Source organism: Nestor notabilis, unplaced genomic scaffold, assembly GCF_000696875.1.
Source record: "Nestor notabilis isolate BGI_N333 unplaced genomic scaffold, ASM69687v1 scaffold20821, whole genome shotgun sequence".
Lineage (NCBI taxonomy): Eukaryota > Metazoa > Chordata > Aves > Psittaciformes > Psittacidae > Nestor > Nestor notabilis.
This window is the reverse complement of record NW_009915620.1, coordinates 64,600-85,145: the sequence shown is the minus strand read 5'-3', so window position 1 is coordinate 85,145 and position 20,546 is coordinate 64,600. Positions and strand designations below refer to the sequence as shown.

Sequence of the window (20,546 nt, the reverse complement as noted above, 5' to 3'; positions counted from 1 at the left end):
GCAGGGACTTGAGTGTTTAGCATTAATAATGAGGATTTAAAAAAGAAAAACCTTGTATCATGAAAAATAATATGATAACCCTGCAGAAACTGACGTGTGGACATAGGCAGTTATGGGGATGTTTTATCTGCATGTACAACTTAAGGGGTGACTTTTCAGTCCAACAGTGTATTATGAGCTGGAATGACATGACAGATAAGTTTGTACAATAATAATAGCTGCAATTTTAAGGCCAAATGTTTTCTTTTATCTATCTCTTATTTATCTATTTTCAGAGCTATGTCTGGCATATTCCTAAGCCTGCACACACTCTGCAAGGTACACTTGACAGGGCAACCTTGTGGCTTCCATAAAGCATAAAACTGAGCTGAACAGCAGCCTTCCTTAGGGAGTTTCTGCTGAGTATCCTGCTAGTCAAGGGCTCAGACACCTGCAGAAGACACAAGTCAGTCCTGCTCACTTGCACTTGCAGGTGAATTCAGTTAGTTCCTGGATGCCTGTAAACAGGCTTGGAGGCAAGAGATGAAAGAAGCATAATGTGGTAGCACGATCACATAGCTGAGATGGGAGAACTGACATTCTCTAGCATTAAGGCTTGGAAAGAGAAATAGAGGTGTGGTTTAAGTTGCTGAAAGAAACCTACAGCTTCTGAAGGAGCTGCTTTAGCATTCTGTGCACCTGCTATGGAATCTGCTGTGACGAGTGGAAACTGGCTCAGAGACCCTCACCCAGCTCGGCACCGCTAATGAAGGGATGATCAGCTGGGGCTTTCTGATGTTTCTGACTGTCACCTTCTGAAACCTAACAACCACTTTTTGCTCTGTGCGTTCCTGGAGAGGGTGTCAGGAGAGAGACGAGGGAGTGGGTTCCCCTTGAAGCCTGCCTTTTCCCCCAGTGAAGCTTGAGCTGGTGGCACGCTGCCTGCTCAGGTTTACAGACTGTGTGTACGTGCGTTACCACCCCAATAAGCTCTGCCACTGTAGGCTCTGCTGGTTTTGTGGTGCTTTCTCCCCGCTTTACCCTGACAAGGGTTACTTCTCTTCTAATGCATGTGCTAATGTTGTTGTGCGTTTGCTTCCCAAGGAGAACAGTCCCCTTCTGACAGTGTGACACCTTAGGGAGCCACGTAGCTGTTCTGCAATATACTCTCCATACCTGTGTGCCTGATGCTGCAGTGGGATGTGACAGTGGAATGAGGCTGGGGGAGGTTACAGAGACTATAAAAGCTGTTGGCAGTGGTTGAGCTCTGCTTGCTTGCGTACTTCAAAGGGAACCTGTGTTGCCCTTTCAGTGGGGCCACTGCAGTCAGGGAGGTGCAGATCTCTCCCATTTGGCTGGGAGGTGACTTCTGTGGTTACCAGCCCTCCAAAATGGGACCTTAAGTTTTAAACCAGACTACGCTTACATTTGAGCTCTTAAGGAAGAATGCTCGCTGTTGTCACACGTGTCATCTGGTGGGTTTTGTCCCACCACTGAGGAGGTGGAAATACAATGAACAACCTCAGCGCTGGTGCTTTCTTTGAGAGGCTTTCCTGTGCTTTCTGTTTTGAGGGGGTGATTAAATGTATAGAGTGGCCTGTGTATGTTTTTCTGGTGGTGATACACCCTGTGTATAGGCTTGGCTGTTTCTTGTCTGAAGACGGATCAGACACCCAGAATCCATCGGTGTCTCATTTAAATTGTTGGCAGAGCTGTAGCAGACTGTACATCCCCCGTGAAAGTGCTTCATTTGAATTATCCACGGACAGTTTGAATCCATGGATAATTAAACGCACTGTACATAATTAATTTGTAATAGGAACGGTATGAACAATTTGTGGGAGCTGCCAGCAGATGGCTCCTTAACCCTTCTAATACCGCACCGAGGCAGCCGCCGCTCAGCGCTCTGCAGCTTATACTCAGGGTTGCTTCAAAGCAGCTGCAGCAGCAAGATGCTGAAAGGTCTGAATAGCCCTTATCCGTGGGAGCTTTGCCAGGCAAATACTCCCGTGCTACAGTGGTGATGCCGCTGTATCCTGGTCTGTTAGACAGAAAATAACTATAAATACTGCCTGCCAACAGGATGCATTTCATTGCTTGACGCTAGAGTAAATGTAGAGCAAACTGATAGCGTAGAGCTGCTTTATCACAGAAATAACACTGTACATTTGAGCGCTGGTGTGATATTTAACACTTCAAGGGGTTAGGCTTCTAGCAGGCTGACCTGCACTGAGAGAAAAGAATTGCTTTGGGATGCCTGGGAGAAAGGCTGACCGGACTGTTCCCAGATTTCAACTGTAATGGAAGAGTCTTGCGTGGCATGTTAATGCTAAACACAGAGACTTCTGTCAATGTACTAAGGGAAATTGTACCTAGTTCTTCAGCCTGCCAGAAAAATTCCCTGTCTGAAGGGACAGCACAGCAATGGTTATGGGTAAATGAACCTGATTCAGTGGAAAAAGATTAGTGACAGACTTCAAAATTATATTGTCTCTACACGCTGGGATTACAGAATTTAATCTTAAATAAACTCCATTCAATTCCTTTGTTGGTATAACACTTTTATAGTCTTGCTAAATAGCACAATCAAATAGGCTGAGAAGAGTCTTCTAACAATGATGGTGATTAACTATTTCTGCAGCTTGGTGCTCTGTAAACACCTTTGCTCAGGAGAAACAGCATACACTGAGCTATTGATACACAGAGATGACTTCTCTGCTGGTATTTCCTCCTGGCCGCCTCTTTCCCAACCTTTTAGCCTGGTCAGTGTTGCACTAATAACACGTTTCCATGTGTGGCCTTCTGTACAATGTGCTTTCTGTGTGCTGCTGCAGCTCTGGTAAAGGACCTGAGAGGGGTTGTCTCACTCTGGTAGTGATTAACCTGATGGCTGCCTTATGGCTGCTAATGGAAGGCCAGAGCTTGCCATTTTCATTGCCTTGGAATTAAGCCTGATGAACTACCTGCATTTTCACACTTCTGTGTTAAGGAGTCATTCATTCTATCTTCTCTGCTCAGTCCTTTCCGGATTTAGTTTTGTTTCTGTGCATCTTTCACTATCCTTCTTAGCATGTTTTCTATAAGCTGTTGCGCTACAGCAGTGGTTTGTGTCTTGATGAGAGCACTGAAAAGCCAAGCCATTGGTTGGTACAAGCTGGCAGAGAGCTCCACTGAGTTCAGGCTGGCTCAATCCATGGAAAATGTGGCTTAAATGAAATATTCCAGCATGTCCTGGCTCACACTTGAAGGATGAGTTTTGTTTTGGGGACTGCTGGGAAGTGCTTCTACATTAGAGACAGATCCTCTCTTTACTCCGAAGCAGAGCTGACCTGGCAGGCTTTGCTTTGTCTTTATGGAGAACACAAGTGCTCAGGCTTGGTGTTCACAGCTTTTTCCAATAGCTTTCCTATTTGATATTAATCTTCCTTACATTTCCTTTGAATAGGAGATTTTGGTGTTTTCCTGTTCTACTATGAGGAGTCATTTCCTCTGTATGACATTTAAAATGCCTGCTTTGAGTAACACGCAAGCCTCTCTTTTTGGGTCAGGGCTGGTATGTCTCTTGCAAGTCTCCTCCCTGAAATAAGGGAGGGGAAAAAGAAAGAATTTGGCTCTTGCATCTGAAACAAATTAAAGTTCCATTTTTTTTTTCCAATGCTGTTCACTTGTTTAGGGTGTCTCCCACGAAACAACTGCCAGCAGCCAGCACTCAGTCATGGACGGAAAGTTTCCTAATGGTCATTTTATGCTCTCCAGAGTTTCCTTTCATTACAGAAACTCTGTTTGCAGATGTGATAGGTAATTGAAAGTGCAAGGTTACTTCACCTTTATCACAGCACCATTAATTCTTACATACTAAATGTAATTATATATTAAATCTTGGTGTTTAACAATGGTTACATGGATCATAAGATAGCAGAAAAAGAACTGTCATGTTTCATCATCATTCGCTTACAACTGTAAGTAGGTGGTGTGTATTCTGCTTGACTAACTCCATAAAGGCACTTCTGGAAAGCTGGAGTCGAAAAGTTGCCTTACAACAGTCACAGTTGCTGTCTGAAAAAGCCATGACCAGAAGCATCTGATTATGGAGACACGGTGCATCTTCCAGTGATATCTGCATGCAAGGTGCTTGAGCAAGGCGTACTGTGGTGTGTCAGGTAGGAGGCTGAGAGCTGCCAACATTAAATACTACACGGCAGCAGCAGGACACTGTTGGCTTTCATGGCACGTCTGCTCTATGTGCCACTGTACCCTGTAGTTTTACAATAATACAAATACGTTTCCATCTCTGGGAAAAGTCTGGCTCTGTTCTCTCTATTATCCTAATAAGCCCCTGTGAAAACAGCAGCGAGGCTCCCTATCGCTTCAGCCTCCTCTTAGGCTGAAACAACTGGATTTGTTCAACTTATCTCATACTCTCCAGTCCCCTTCTCTTCATGGCTCTTTGCTGGATCTGCTTTTTTGTCAATGCCTGTCCTGTAACAAGACAGTGTCTGGCTGTGGTCTCTTAAGTGCCAAATAGCGAGGAGTAAGTAATTGCTGTAAGAGGTTGGCTCTACTCTCGCTGATAGAGGCCAGTATTTGGCTGACTTTTTGCTGCATTGACACACTGGTGACTTGCATTCAACTTGCTGGCCTCAAGAAGCCCCAGTGCTTTCCTCCAAAGCTGCTGTCTAATTGGTGGGCTGCAGCCTAGACCTCTTTGTGCTGTTGTGTGGAGTTCCTCCATCCCAGGTGCAGGACTAGGATACTGGGTGGGAGCACTTGGATGTTGTAAAGAAGCAGCAGTCGTTGGTAGGACAAATGGAGTGGATGACAGTGGGAAATGAGACACATTTGGCACTGCCAAGAGCAAGAAAAGAGGGGTTGTAGCTGCAGAGGTGAGAGCCTGTGTGCTTGGAGGATTGCTTCCAGCCTGGCTCTGAGAACCCACAGAATCCGAGACAAAATCAGCAGCAGATTGGGCAAATCAGTGACTCAGCCCTGGGGACAAAAGGTCGCAGGGAGAGAGGTGAAGCAACCAAAGGAATTGGGAATGGAAATTGAACACAGTTGATCTGAACAATGCTAAGACAGGCTGGTGCTGTGTCAGTATGAGTTTGCACGGAAATGAGCATGCAAGTGATGTATCCCTTGGGAAGCAACACTGTGCTGTGCTGTTTGCTCTGTTGTTAAAGGAGCAGAGCTTGAAACAGCTCTGCTGTTGCAGTCGGAACACCCTTTGATAAGCAAGTGCTTGGCCCTTACTTCACATGATTGATTGCAAGCAACTTCCATCTGGTAACTCGTGGAGGTTCCACCAAAGTGTCACTGCTGCTTTTGTGAGTGCTGCAGTAGACAAGTCAGCTTGGACCACGATTCTGGGGGTAATATTTCTATTTATTCTTGGGTAATGTGGAAAAATGTAAGGGGTTCTATATACCTGTATCTGGACTTACGTGCGTACATGTGTGGATATCCAGACTTACATATCTAATGTGTATAGATATACACACACATTTTGTATATGCTCCAGTTGTTGTACATATTCTTTATATATATATATGCATGTAGAAGAAAACCTAAATAACTTCAGCTGGAACATTCCTATAGGAGTAAAAAGGCTGCCCTCCTCTTTCCCATGTTTAAAGGCCTTGTGCTGTAGCAGGGACTAAGTGATGGGAAGGATGGTGTGTGCGCTGTGCCTGCAGCCAGATGTGTGCTTTGCTATTGATGAGGGCAGAGAAGTGGAGAAGGGTGAAATGTGCAGAGCGGAGGGAGGAGAGGGAGTATTAGCTCAGTCTAATGGCACTAGCTTGTGTCAGGGAGTGCTAGACCCAGTGTTAGTGTTACAGCATCAAAGGTGCATGATCACAGCACCATCACTTTTCCTTAGGTGCTGCTCTGACCAGCAAGAGGTGGGGTCCTTGGGGATTGCTTTGCTTTTAGCTGTGAAACCTGTCTTTTTTCTGGGGATGGAGGCACCTGTCACAAACTTGCTGTAATGCTGGATTTAATAAAATACATCTGATAATACAGCCCAGGGAAAGCCCATTTGATTTCAGTCTGTTAGTAGGCCTCTGGCATTGCAAAACTGTTTTACTTGGCTTTTCCTAGTGTATGTACGGTGCTTTTTCTTTCCAAGAGTATTTTGTCTGGAAATGTTTACCAGCTTCCTTCCTTAGCAGAAACACTGAGCACTGAGGATGTGGAAGGAATCCTGCCAGGAGGGTGTCTTGTTTTTTCTCCTGGGGAGGGTTTGGGCTGTGTCCTTCACAGTTCATATTCATGCCTTCTTTCATTTCCAGGCTTCTCATACATTTCCGTTAATGTAATCCTGAACTAGGATTCCCTCTTTTGAAACGCTTGCTGATAGGTAAACATAGAGCAGTACAGGAGAGAGCTGTTTTACAGCAACAGTCCCAGAGAGGAAATATTTGACCACCCCAGTGTAGTATCTGATGGAATGCTGCATGGCAAGCATTCCTGGCTGGTGTGCACAGAAACAGAGAACAGCATTTCCTTTAGCTGTGATGCTTTTCATATTGAAGGTAACGCAAAGCTTGCACAAATGTTAACATGAGAAATCTGAGTGATTTCTCTAGAGCTATTAAGTCCTCTACAGCAATGCACACATCGGTTGTCAGCATGTGGCTTTGAAAGCCTGAAAGCAGAGGGGGAGTTCCCATTTGGGTTAGCAGTCCCCTGGACCATGGGCAGCTTTGCCCTCGTATGACTGGTGTGCGTGTTCCTCAGTGCGGAGGAGCTATGGTTCAATTCCCACTGCGTTCCATAGGAGAGGTGATGAACTGACCTAACTCTGTAGGGAAGTACATGAAACACAGTACCTTGAGAACCATGTGAAGCATCATCTGCAGGCCACTCCTGCCTGGATATTTCCCAGTAATGCTGGAAGCAGATAGATTGAAGAGGTTGGCTCCTGTTTCTGTGCAGATGGCATGGACCAACATTTTCTTTCCAACACCAGCAGGTCCAGCTAGTAACAAGGCTTTCACCAAAGGAGCCCTCTCATGGACTATTTGGGAACCTGTAAAAAGCCATATGGCATTATTATTGCTTTAATTTAAGCCTGTCATAAAGGTAATGGAATGATTTGTCCACTTCACTGTCAGTAATTCATAATGTGAATTATTTCCTTAGTATGGCACAAGTGCTTTTGAGCTCAGTTCTGTAGGACCTTACACATTTGAGTTAACATTCTTGACAGTAGCAAAACTCTGCCACCTTTATTTACACCTTCTGATGGGCAAACTGCAGCTCTGAACCTACGTGAGCTCAAAGAACAGCAACTCACTGATAAACTTTTGAGGATGGACACATGAAAAGAGCCCTGAAACGGAACTGCTGCTGGTCACTACGTGTACAGACGGACCTGGTGCTCCTCACAGGGACTCACAGCAGTTGTCAGCTCCCCCCCGAGCTGTCAGGCAGAGGCAGAGTTACAGATGTACCCATGGCTTTAGGCTTTGTGTCTGTTGTGAGAGCAGGTCCTCACTTCCTGCAGTTGGTCAAGGCCGTAGACTCAAGTTGCACATAGGACTAGGAGAATTCCTTCCTTCTGTCTGACAATTTCCAGCTTCCCCATCTTGAAAGAAAACAAACTAATGGGATGATCTGTGTTCGTTAGTGATTCTGAAACCAGATGTTTCCATGTGTTTTATTTTATCTCCTTTAACTGCTGCCTTTTTGGGGTAATTTAACTGTTATTGCTGCTCAGTGAGCACTGGAGACGCTGACTGTCTGTCACTGAGGCCAGCTCTGCTCCAAAATCTGTTACTGCTGATCACAGAACCCCAGCCTGGTTTGGCTTGAAGGGACCTTAAAGCTCCTCCAGCTCCAACCCCTGCCACGGGCAGGGCCACCTTCCACTAGAGCAGGTTGCTCCAAGCCCCTGTGTCCAACCTGGCCTTGAACACTGCCAGGGATGGGGCAGCCACAGCTTCTCTGGGCACCCTGTGCCAGTGTCTCAGCACCCTCACAGGGAAGAGCTTCTGCCTCAGAGCTCATCTCAGTCTCCCCTCTGGCAGGTTCAAGCCATTCCCCTTGTCCTGTCCCTCCATCCCTTGTCCAAAGCCCCTCTCCAGGTTTCTTGTGGCCCCTTTAAGCACTGGAGCTGCTCTAAGGTCTCCCCAGAGCCTTCTCCAGCTGACCCAGCCCAACTCTCTCAGCCCAATAAGCCCTCAATCATGCCTGCTGAGTGTGGTGGTAGCTCATCTGCAGAAGAGCTAATGCTATTCCCCAGTTTGAAACTCAGCAGCTGCAGAGCAGGTACAATATTATATGCCAGGAGGAGGACCCTTCTCTGTTCCCTTCCTTTTATTCAGGTGAACAAACGTAAATGCCAAGGTTGCTTTGCTTTACTTGCTCTGCCAGCAGCAGTGACTGCTCAGCATTTCTAAATCTATGTCTATGGCAGCTCCAGGTGAACTCATTCTGGGCTGTAAGAAATGGGTCCATCACCTGGGAAACTGGAAGAAATGCCTGTGTTGTGCAAAACAGAACCACAGAAAGATATAGGTGGCCAGTGGTGACAGAACTTGTCTTCCCTGCAGCTCTTTTACTCTATGAGTTAGGTACAGGTGAACCTCCAGAGATGGAAGTAATAGGAAATGTCACATGCTTTATCTGTACACAGTGTTAGTCCTGCAACATCGCTGCCTCGAAGCTTAAAGACATTCTCTGTCAGTGGTGGTGGTTACAAAGCCAGATTTGAGAATCTGTGTGAGCATCTGCTGCTCCTGAAGGTGTCTATCAGACTATGGGACTAGTCGGGGAGACTGGCCCCAAAGGTGCTGAGCTGCAGTGGAAGCCTCTGGCTTAGCCTGGAAAAGTTCTGTGGGTGAAGGAGACAGCTAAGTAAGAACTTGTTTAAAACCAAATCCAATCAGGCTGCCTCTTGCGTCCTAATGCTTTAATGTCCCAAATAAATGACAGTGAACCGAGTGCTAAGATGTAATGCCATTATTTCAGGGCTGTGCAGGGTGTAGTGAAGTTGTCAGCCACCCAGGCTTTATTAATATTTGGTGGTTCCATACCCATCCATTCCTATTACACATCAATTTATTATGAGGGGAGCAGCAGACTCCTCTGTGTTTTAAAGATGAAATATAGAGTCTGCTGTTATTTCTCCTTCAGCTGCTTATAATTTTCTCAATGCTATTTAAGCTGGGGCTTTCCTTGCCATCAGGTGACTATCTCGAGAGAAACTTTTACTTCTACACATACACCATTATGATTAACTGGTTTTGAGACCAATTAAGTGAAATGTCATCCATAACGTATCACCCAAAGGGTGAAACCATTCCTGTGCCTCTTCTTGGCTCGTGCAAGAGCTTTCTTTACTCAAAGGCATTTTAAAAATGCTACAGCAAATACTTTGTGTTTGTTTAACTAGTGCAGGGTCTCTTCTCCCTAGAATTTTAAACAGCAGAAAATTTATGGTTCTCTTTCTTCCTGCCTCAGGGGGTGTCTTGGGGGCTTGATTTCACTCGATTAGATAGCATTAAAACATCACCTTGGAGGAGCTATCTGCTGTGTGAAATACCACACTGTAGTCAGGGCAGCCAGCAATAACTGCTGATCTCTCTCAGCTGACTGTGGCCAAACTTGCAGCCAACCCCTGAGAGCTAATCCAAAACCCAGCTGAGAGTGGTTTAGATAAGAGCATCCCCATCTAGGCTGAAGGAAGGGGTGCTCCTAGCACCCTGTTTGTTAACCTGGACTTCAGGTAGAGCACTGCTGCTGCCCTACAGCTCAGCCTGAAGCCCAGAGGAAGCAGATTGTGCACTATTGCACTGAGCTCCCTACAGCATGTGCCCTCTTTGGGGACAGGGAGAGCCAGGAATGTCCAGAACAGTCCCAGCACTGGTCTGTCGGGAAGATGTGCACAGGGCAGGGAAAGCAGAAGCTCTGTGTCAGCTTTGCTCATTTCCCAGAATGGCAAAACCAACATGTCTGTTATTTTGCCCTATAAAGGGGATCAGCAATGACACAGCCTGGGGGGGGAGGATATGCCTGGTTAAAACCACCCCGAAATCCAATCAGGAATGGCAAAGGATGCAAGTGAAGCATGGGTAGAGGCCCTTAAGGCAGGCAGGCACTTCTTGCAGTCACTAGAGTTTGGCATATGCCATTCCCCAGTAAAATAGGGGATAGATTTTTACATTAAAAGCACACACAGCCCGACCCAGCAAAGCCTTGTTAGGTACTGGCTAAGACTGGCATTAAAACTGCAAAGGCATTTAAAAGTGTTCTCTCTGCTGTACAAAATGTATCCAGACTAATTCCTTAAACGATTGCATTGTTTAGTACTGAGTAACATTAGCCAGCTTGTAAAAGGTAAATTTCAACCTTAGCCCTTCCCTTAACTTGATTAATTTTGATCACTGGAGCTTGTTTGAGCTATTATCTTTCCCCAGTGATTTCCTTTTATGTGCTGCCATTCACAAACTGTTAACATGCAAACAGAGATGCTATGGAAATGCAATACCTGACAATAGCATGTGCAAGCTCCTTTATGCACTATTAAATTGATATTGTCTTCACTCAGAAGGCTTAATTGAAAAACAATTATACTGCAAAATGCTTTAGATTACGATTAATCAAGCCTTGTCAAAGCCAGTAAAAAAGCACGTTGCTGACAGGAAGCAAAGCCATTGTATTCTGCCCTCTGGTAACTTTTGCTGTGCTCTTACCTAATGGCAATATTCCATACAGTGCTATTAGCTGTCTGACATCTGCGAGAGAGGGCATTGGCTCTCTATCTGCCTGACGAAGTGTGCTCCCCAGATAGTTGTACTCGCCTGTAGGGAGAAAGCATGGGCTTCATAAATGTGACAGTGCATCGTTAGAGAGTGCATGAAAAACTACCATAGAATACCAATGGAACCTGCTGTCAGCAAAGCCAGCACCGACCAGGGACAGGGACTCAAACAGGGCACTACTGGTGTGGAACGTGGCCCTGAGAAACTGGGAAAGGTGAACTGCAGAGGAAACTGAAGTTAAACACACTGTGTGTTCCCCTTCCAGGCTGTGGAAGGTGTTCAGCAGAGCAGTCAGTCTCAAATAACCTTTGAAAGAAACTTTGTGGAGAAGCAGCATTAATAGCACCATAAATCACACTCGCTGGCAAAGGATTTCTAGCTTTGGGATTCGGCAGGGCTGGGATCCCAGTGAAACATGCTCTAGCAGAAGGATTTCAAGAAGGGGAAAAGCTGTTTTAACAAGCATTCTCCCAAATGCATCACATCTCAGCTTCTCGCTGCGTTAGACATTGGAGCGTGTCACCTCATTTGGTGGGCTCTTTGCTTTGCACTTAATCTGGTTTTCTTCAAACAAAACAACCCAAGAAAACTAAAAATCCCTGACATGAGCTGAACTGGTCGAATCTTGCCTCGGCTTTTGTTACAGAGCCATAATCACATTGCTTGCCCTGTCAAAGTCCATATGCAAGACATGTTAGAGAACAAAGATCCAGAAGGATAGGCCACAAGCAGGAAAAGTAGTTGTGATGATGCAGTCAATGATTATTTTTTAGCATCATTTACATGTCATTATGGGGAATATCTTGAAAAAGAATATGTTTTATTGGAATGAAAAAGGGAGAACACTAGGGCTTTTTGGAGCATGGATGAGTTAGCAATAAGGGTTAAGAGAGAAAGCAGAGTTGTAATTTGGGGGCAAAAAGGCAGACAAGCCCTGGTGCAACTGCCCCCTCCCCTCTGAAGAACAAATTCATTTCAGGTTTTATCTTTTATTTAAGGAGAAATCAAAAGAACTGGATAGGAATTAATCTTCACAGATTTAATTAGAAGGCATCAAAGAGTTTAATTGCAACTGAACATAAATCACGGCGGATACTCTCTGACTAATTTAGATAAGGTCACCAAGAAAATTAGTTCAGTGATGTCGGTTTGTCATAGAGGGGGGACATTTCAGTGCCTTTACTTGCTGTGCAGCACAATTTCACTCTGTCCTTTTCTCAGGAACTGGGAGGAAGTGACCTTCCTTAGGCTTCAGCTCTGGAAGAGCTGAGCAGTTGAGGACTGCAGGAGAGCCACGGCTTCAAGCCTCAGGGTCAAGGGAAGATAGCCCAAAGCCACCTCAGCCTGTTTCCAAGGTTGATGTTACCATCTGTTAATGATTATCCACTGGCCAAGATGTGCTTTAAAAACATCCCTGGCAGGGAATATTTGTTAGACAAAAGCAACCTGGTTGGGTGAGAAAAGGAATGATGAAGACTTTCCAGTACTTTGCTTCGTGATCTTTAATGAGCATAAAATGGGCAGAATGCTTGTTAATTCAGCCTTCAACAGAGTGGGCAAAGACTCTGAAGGCAATAATTGGTGTTTCTAAGTTTACCCAAGCATGGCGTTTAGGGGTGCTGTATGTATCTAAGCCAAAAGAGCTAGGTTCTCATGCTTGTACTAACAGCCAGTGGCATTGTGGCTTCTGGGTGTTTGCAAATCAAAGCAGTAACGGCCTTTGAAACAACTGAATCCTGGAGGTTTTGCTGTGGAGGATGCTGTGATTTTACAGTATGTCAACAAATGGTTTTTGGAGATGGTGTCAGACCCCTGTGCAGCCTGCAAATGGTGGTGGTTTGGTTCTACCCCCTGTGTGAAGCAAAGGCAAGCACGTCTGACTGCAGCTGCAGGTAACAGAAACTGGGCAAGAGGACTGTGAAATGCAGAACTAGGCAGAGGCACGTCTTACCCAAATCAAGGGCCAGCTATGCCTCAAAGCACTGCTGGAAGTTCATGGGCAGGAGGGAGGTGGGGGTAAGGGGGTGATCGAACAAATACTGAAGGTCTGAGTTTTGCTGTTCTCTGGGAAGTCTTCTGGATGGATGATGACCCTGTGCCTCGTAGACTTGCACTGTCTTGCCAATGCCCGGCCAGTGCTGCTTAAAGGATCGCCTCAGAGTGGCTTGTGACAGCCAAAACCATTCAAGGCTTCAGGGTGCTAGTGCTTGGAGCTAAGCATCAGCTTTACTAAGAGGCCCTTGGTTTCAGTAGCAGAAGTGAAAGGTAATAGACACCCAGCAAAACCAGATTTGATTTGCATAGATATTCAAGTTTGAAAGTCCTGAAAGTGTAATTACTCTTGAACTCCCTCTTGACTGGAAACAGGGGTCAGTGAACACTGAACAGCTGGAGGTTTGGTAAGATTAAACACCATAATAGCTGTAAAATATGTACTTTACCAACATAATCTGAGAGATTCACCGTCTTGGCTTTTATTAGTAATCCTTCTTCCACTAGTTCCTTGTACAGAGAATCGATGGTCCTGTAGACAAAGACATCACTCAGAAATCCCAGGGCACTGTCAGTAAAAGCTCAGTCCTTCAGTAACTGAACTAGCTTGAGAGTTATGTTTCCTCAGTTCCTGTAGCTCAGAGGTAGAGGTGACTAGTGCCATCAACATGAAATCCATAAGTACAGTTTGCTGTGTTATGGCAAGGAACCTCTCCCTGCCTCACACACCACATGGCTCCCTCTCGCTCACACCGATTCCATTACCCATTTCCCGGTGACGCAGGATCAGTTATGACTTGTGTAATAGACTTGTTCATTAGTATCAATTACTGGAGATTATTTTTAAATGATACAGTAATGGCAACCCTAACATTACTACAGCTACTCACTTAGCTCTCCAATTAGTAGTAATTCATTAATTCTTCTTGGAATTTATTCTGTTTGCGATAGACAGTCTCATCTTGTCAGGAACATGCTGGGAGGAATAATTTGATCAGAGCACCCAGTGGTCCACCTTCTGCAGTGGTCATGGTGGCCACAGGAGGACTGGGGGGAAACATACAGTGGAAATGGGCATGACTTCTCCAGTGGAACAGTTTTTTCCTATCTCCAATAGTAGCTGGAAATAGCTCCCAGTAATGGAGGATTTAATACAGTTACACTTGTACCTGGTTGTCTATAGGTGTGATGTTCTCCACACTATCTCTTTTGGAATTCTACCTACTAATTTCAATGACATTTTTGGCACTAGATTCTACAGATTGATACTGCTTAAAGGATTACATAAAATGAATAAGCCTGGTGGAAATTCTTGTATTGTTAGCATAAACAATACTGACTTGAACCTTTAAAGGTCTTTCACTGTTTGTGACCTTTGCACATCCTCTTCCTTTTCTTTTTCTTTGTCATCTCTCTTAATTGGGATGTTCTTGTATGGCTACAATAAAAATATTTAACAGGGACTCTCAGCTGGCTAATAAAACTAGATATCTGATTTGAGGTCTGCGGCCTTTTTCAGCTGGGATGTTTCACGTTTACGCAGTGTTAGTGGCACTATTAGCATAGCAGTAGTAACAAGCAAATACAAATTGGAACTCACCTTCAACAGTGTTGGTTTTGCCTCTCTGACTCTTGTACCCAGTGATTTATGTTGAGTGTGCGTCATAAAGCAAGCAGAAGGTAGAGAGGGACTAACCTGACACTTCTGTGGGGAGCATGACTTCTACTTCTCCTGTCTTATTATTTTTACTGTGCAAGCTTCATGACGCATGGCCCGAGCCTGCTCCAGGTAAGTGTGATGTGATCAGTCTTTGCTGACTGCAGCCCCTTGTGCCCAGTCCTCCGTGCCAAAACGGAGCTGAACCTCAGCTTCTCTTGGTTATTTCTGTAATGCTTCCTCCTTCCCTGCTCAGCAGGGAAGAGCAAAGCATGGAGCAAAATGCCAGAGAAACTCTGATGAAAAGCCACTACTACAAAGTGTGTGTTCTTAAAAAGGCTGTGTGTTGTATTAAGTTTATATGTAAAGAGGCAGGTATGTGCGAGAGTAGTTTTAAAAGCCCAGAATATACGTGTCCTTGGTAGACTCTGGCACTGTTTTTGCAGGAGAGGTCATGCTCTGTTATAATCTATGGCACATTTACTATTTGCTTGGAGAGCTTCTTTATTTTAAAGCAGGTAGAGAGATCACTGCCTGCATAGTATAATCCCCAAAATGATCTAGTCCAGCTCTTGCTGAGCATGTCCTGTAAAAATGGATTCGTGGGGTGAATCCCATGTGCTTCCCCCTGCAGTGATGGAGGGTGTTTGTCTGAATGCTGTTCTCCAGACCTGCTCTCCTGGGAGCTGGGTCTGCTTCTGCTGTGCACTGCGGCAGGGCCAGCAGGTCCCAGTGGTGCTCTCTCTGTGTCTGTGTTGTGTGTACAGGTGAGGAACAGCAGATTGTCAGTGAATACATCACGAGCTCACTGAAAATGCTGTGTCAGGAAAAGGAATCCTCTCAAATCCTACAAATAAAATAATGATGCTTGGAAGAGCAAAGGTGCACAAGGCATCGCTGGGTCTGCCAGAACTCTGGCGGGCGTTGGAACTAGGTATCTTGAGGTCCTTTCCAGCCCTAGCTATTCCATGATTCTAACTCTTACAGATGTTAGATGAGGCTGAGAGAGCTGGGCTGGGTCAGCCTGGAGAAGAGAAGGCTCCTGAAGGGGAGACCTTAGAGCTGCTCCAGTGCCTAAAGGGGCTCCAGGAAACCTGAAGAGGGGCTTTGGACAAGGGATGGAGGGACAGGCCAAGGGGGATGGCTTGAAACCTGCCAGAGGGGAGATTGAGATGAGCTCTTGGGCAGAAGCTCTTCCCTGGGAGGGTGCTGAGGCGCTGGCACAGGGTGCCCAGAGAAGCTGTGGCTGCGCCATCCCCGGCAGTGTTCAAGGCCAGGTGGGACACAGGGTCTTGGAGCACCCTGCTCTAGTGGAAGGTGTCCCTGCCTGTGGCAGGGGTTGGAGCTGGAGGAGCTTTAAGCTCCCTTCAACCCAAACCAGGCTGGGATTCTATAATAAGACTGATTTATGAGATGTACATGAAGGGTGATTTATGGAGTACAGGGGTCTGTCTGCAGCCTCCCTTATCACGCTTCAGATGGAGTGGAAAACCTGACACTCCACAGAGCTGCTTGGTGCTTCTGCACCTGCAGAGATGATGGGAAAGAGGCAGATGGGGGCCTATGTCCTGCTTAAATGTTGCATGTGCTTCCCTTTGCGTGCTGCAATTAACCTGGCTGAAGTTGGTGGTGACCTGCTCTCGTGGTGTGGTGTTGGAGAATGGGGATCTTAATCTGTGCGCATGGTTGAAGGTGGGGAAAACAGGATCTGTGCTGTGCAGTGTGAAAGCAGTGTTTTGTTGGCCTGTTACTGGTTGTGCTGCAGTCACTGGTCAGGAAGGGGCTGTGTGAAGGTTGCTGTGTTCACTGCGGATGCAAAAAAGGCTTTAGCTAAAGGGTATGTGCTTGTAAAAGCGTTTTTCTTTACCATTGTTTTAATGCATATTTATAACTGTTGGTGAAGAGGTTTTATGTGTTGTTGAGTTCCTGGTGCTGGTAAGCATAGCCGTGTTGAGATGTACCTTGTGTAATTATATCTATAGATATTGCATATCTAATGCAAACAGGATGCGCTCAATCTTGGGTGAGCAGGTCTTCTCTTTACCTGTCAGGAGTCAGATCTTCTTCCAGCTCAGATACCTTCTTCCTTGTGGTTGTTTTCTTCTGAGGACCACAAAAATAGACAGGAATTAGTGACCTTAGTACTGAGATGTGTTTTTGAATGTATTGAAGCAAAGTGAGGGCCAGAACAGCAACTGCTTCAGTGTTTGAATGTGGCCCTTGTCGCTGAAGGAACTCAAAGGGAAGAATCATATCCTTGAATGCCTGGAGGGAAAGGAAGTCGTATCCCCATTTACAAGAGCACAGGAGATGTTCCTATCTAGAATCGCCTCACTAAGGCACCGGGGGGTTGAAGTGCCACTTGGGCTGAGGAGCTGTGTCCACCCTCTAAGTCTCCTGCAGGTGCTCTTGAACTGGACTCTGCATGAAGTAACCTGGTGGCTCCTGATTCCTTCTTGAATCACGGAGCCTGCAACTGTCCCCTCCCAGTGAGTGCCCAGGAGTGCTGTACTCCAAAGGGATCAGTCCCACTCCTTCCAGTGCAGATGACTGTATACAAAAGAATCCCAGGATCATCTGCTCTGAGAGAAAACTCTCCTTTCCTTTCTTCTCACAGCAGCGCAGGTCTGTGGTTCAGTGGGCATGGCCCATGCCCAGGAGGGAAACAGGAAGGAAAAAGGAGCAGGGTCCAAGTAGCTGCTCCAGAAACTGTTCATACATTTTTTGCACTGGGGACAGCAAACAGTTACTAGTAGGACTAGAACCCTGACCTTGTGGAGAGCTACCTTCAGCCTCTTCAAAGACCTACTTAGGAGAATCCCATGGGATGGGGCTTTAGAAGACCAGGGAGTCCAAAAGAGCTGGTCTTTATTTAAGCATCGCTTCCTTGAAGGCAGGACCAGCGTATCCCCATGAAGAAGAAATCAGGCAAAAAGAGGGGGGGGAGAGCTGCACGGGTGAGCAGGGAGCCAGGATGGTGCCAGACTCTTTTCAGTGGTGCCCAGTGACAGGAGGAGGAGCAATGGCCACAAACTAAAACACAACAAGTTCCACCTCAACATGAGGAAGAACTTCTTTCCATTGAGGGTGGCAGAGCCCTGGCACAGGCTGCCCAGGGGGGTTGTGGAGTCTCCCTCTCTGGAGACATCCCAAGCCCACTTGGACACGTTCCTGTGTGACCTGCTCTGGGTGGCCCTGCCTTGCACTGGATGATCTCCAGAGGTCCCTTCCAACCCTAATGATTCTGTGGGTCTGTAAGGAGCTTCCCTGAGGGTCACACAGGGATCTTACAGGTCACTTACAGCTGGACTGGGATCTGAAGCCAACCCTCCTGAGTCTCTGGCTAGCTTCCTAACCATCAGACATCCTTCTGCATTCACTTCCCTATTGCCTCAGGGAAGAAGCTTAAAGAGGCCAGAAAAACATGAGCTGTTCTTCTCTTCTCTCGGTATTTTCACCACCCTTAAGCTATGGGAAGATTCTGACTCGTCTCTAACTTCCCTATGTACTGCAAAAAGCCCATGGAAAACATAAATAAGAAAGATATGAATCAGTAATGTCAAGCCCCTCCATTAATTACAGCTCACAAGCCATAAATACAGTTAGGGATAATTAGTAGTGGAGAGGGCATCATTAATCCATGTTAGTTGCCCACCTCTAGTGTCCATACTTAAGTTCTGCAAAGTACTTTAGAATTACATTTAAGCGTGTGCTTAAATGCTTAGTTCTTCAGCTTATTCTTTGCTGAAGTTGAAATTTGCTTTCCTGGGAATACAGGGATTTCTTTAACAGTGAAGACTTCTGCAGAGCTCTAGAGGCCGTGTTGTTGAGTTAAAAAGTCCCACCCAATCCTCTGGAAAATGCTGAGGGGTTTTTTGGGCTGTTTGTCTTCCTAGAATGGATGAGCAGTGTTCACCAACACATCAATTGTGGGTTTCCAAGGGCAGTCACAATGTAAATGGGTCAGTGGGCAACTGTTTGCAATGCAGCAAACATCACCTGGATGAAAAGGTAAACTAACCCCAGAACTATATGGATAAGCTACCAGGGAAAAAGTGATGTTCTTATGTTTTGCATGGGAATAACACCAACAACCCTATCTGCAGAGCTACACCTCAGGTTTCTCTACGTAAATAAGCTTGGCAGCAAATAGTCATTAGAATGTGCCAGTGGGGCTTTGTTTTGCAGTGAAAGAATGGGAAGAACAAAGCATATGCCACGCTGTTCTAACAACTGAGGAAACAGACTATCAGGGGTTTATTTCTGCTGTTCCTCCAGCTTTGCCTCTTTAACCTTTCTTCCAACAAGCTAGAAATTACATATCATGGGGTCTGACTGGGAAGAAAAGCTCATTTCTACCTATGTAAAGACACTAAGCATATGTTGAATTTATTGGCTGACTGGTATTGTCCTCAAGGCAGCTTCACCAATAAAGTAACTCAAGAGCAACACAAAAATGAACTATGCAGGGGGAAAATGTGTTTTCCTAATTAACATAAAGAGCATTTATGGGAAATTTGGCAATCACTGAGATGCCATAATGGGAAATCTGAATTGTAGACAATGGCTTTCCTCCAAAATGTCTTCTTGGGAGCGGCTTTTATTTAGAAAATGATAATGCTTAATGAATGTGAACATGCTCATCATTTGTAATGGAAATCTCCTTGTTTCTCTCTCTGAAATGTCAGCCTAGCTTCTGTGTAGCTATTCATTCACTTGGTTATTTTCTGCTTTGGGAAGTCACATGTAGTGAACTGTATTAGCTGTTAGTTGGCAGATGACAGAGGACTGACTTCTGTGCTCAGTGTAGTATCTTTGTCTTGCTGGGTGGGCTCATGACAATGTTTTGAGTAGCTCAGAGGCTGCTATGAGCAAACATGGACGTAATTTCAGAGCAGAGTGTCTCTGGCCCCAGCAGCGACAGGGTAGCCAAAATGTCTCATTGAGGGAATGGTTCCATGTTGGAACTGCAGGATCTGTGTCAGCCCTTGGCTGTGATTATCTCAGTCCTGCTGCCATCAGCTGTCTGCAGCTCCTGCCACCAGGTCTGTGGAAGAGTAACAAGAGGGAAGTACTCCTGTGGCTTAAGGGAGGTGTTAGTGTGTAAGCAGCAGTGTATGAAGTGAGTGGATTCCTCGGATCATGTGTGGCGCTTGTGTGTCCACCTGCTCTGGTTTAAGTCTTCCCTGCAATGCCAAGGTACAGACAGCATCCTACGGTACTTGTACAGAAAAAGCCCCGAGACAAAGCCGGTAGTGTTCAAGGCCAGCTTGGATGGGGCTTGGAGCAGCCTGGTCTAGTGTGAAGTGCCCCTGCCTGTGGCAGGGACTGGAACTAAGATGGTCCTAGGGTCCTTTACAACCAAAACTCTTCTATGATTCTATGTTCCCACTAATTGTTAAGCTCTCACTAAATGGGGGCTCTGAGCTGTGATCCCTGTTGGATTTAGTTACAGCATCCAAAGAGGTTACAGCCCTTACAGCTGGCTGAGAGCTCTGGATGCTAATCTCCATCAGATACAGAAAATCCACCAGCAGTTCCGAGTCACTGCCCTCAAATCCAGCCTTTCCTCACTTTTGACCCAGCCTGTCTTTGGGTCTTATTCACTATGGCTTTGCTCTTATCTAGTCTGTACACTAAAGTTGATATTCTTGTCATCACCTTGCTCTTGTGGTTTTCTTTGCTGCTGCCCAGTTGCATCAGTTCTACCCGCAGCAGTGCCGAGATGCCAGCAAGGCCTATTCTGGAAGCATCTTCTGCACACTTAGGTTCCCATGTGCCTCTTTCTGTTTTTCATCCTGATCCTGACCATGCCTTTGTGTTTGTGTGGGTGTGTTCACTTGCAATGGGTCGCTTTACCTGCGCTTGGATCCGAAACAAATCCTTGGGGGAGCAGAGCAGGAAAAGCAGCACAATGGGCTTAATAAAAAGCACTCTGATAAGCACTTAAACATAACTTCCAGGTCAGTAACTGCAGGGAGCTTATCTACCAGCTCTTACGTTGGGTGGAAATCCAGTTTAAAGAAGCTAGGTCAGTTTACTTGGCTGAAGATTCCCAAGGGAAACACCACTGGCTGCTAAATCATATGTGTGCTATGGTGGGTGCATGGCATCCGTCTAGACTAAATAGTTGTAAAGCTGGTGGGTTGTGC

At 45.8% G+C, this 20,546-nt stretch overlaps 1 protein-coding gene across 1 annotated transcript in view; it reads right to left on the bottom strand.

The window, feature by feature from the left end:
- IQCA1 (IQ motif containing with AAA domain 1) overlaps positions 1-20,546 on the bottom strand; it is an 87,376-nt gene that overhangs the window by 11,826 nt on the left and 55,004 nt on the right. Inside the window, exons 11-14 of the mRNA XM_010024241.1 lie at positions 16,439-16,494; positions 13,187-13,269; positions 10,677-10,784; positions 6,810-7,009 (exon numbers count right to left, since the gene is read on the bottom strand). Coding sequence (XP_010022543.1) covers positions 6,810-7,009; positions 10,677-10,784; positions 13,187-13,269; positions 16,439-16,494 — 447 coding nt within the window. The remainder of the gene's footprint in view (positions 1-6,809; positions 7,010-10,676; positions 10,785-13,186; positions 13,270-16,438; positions 16,495-20,546) is intronic.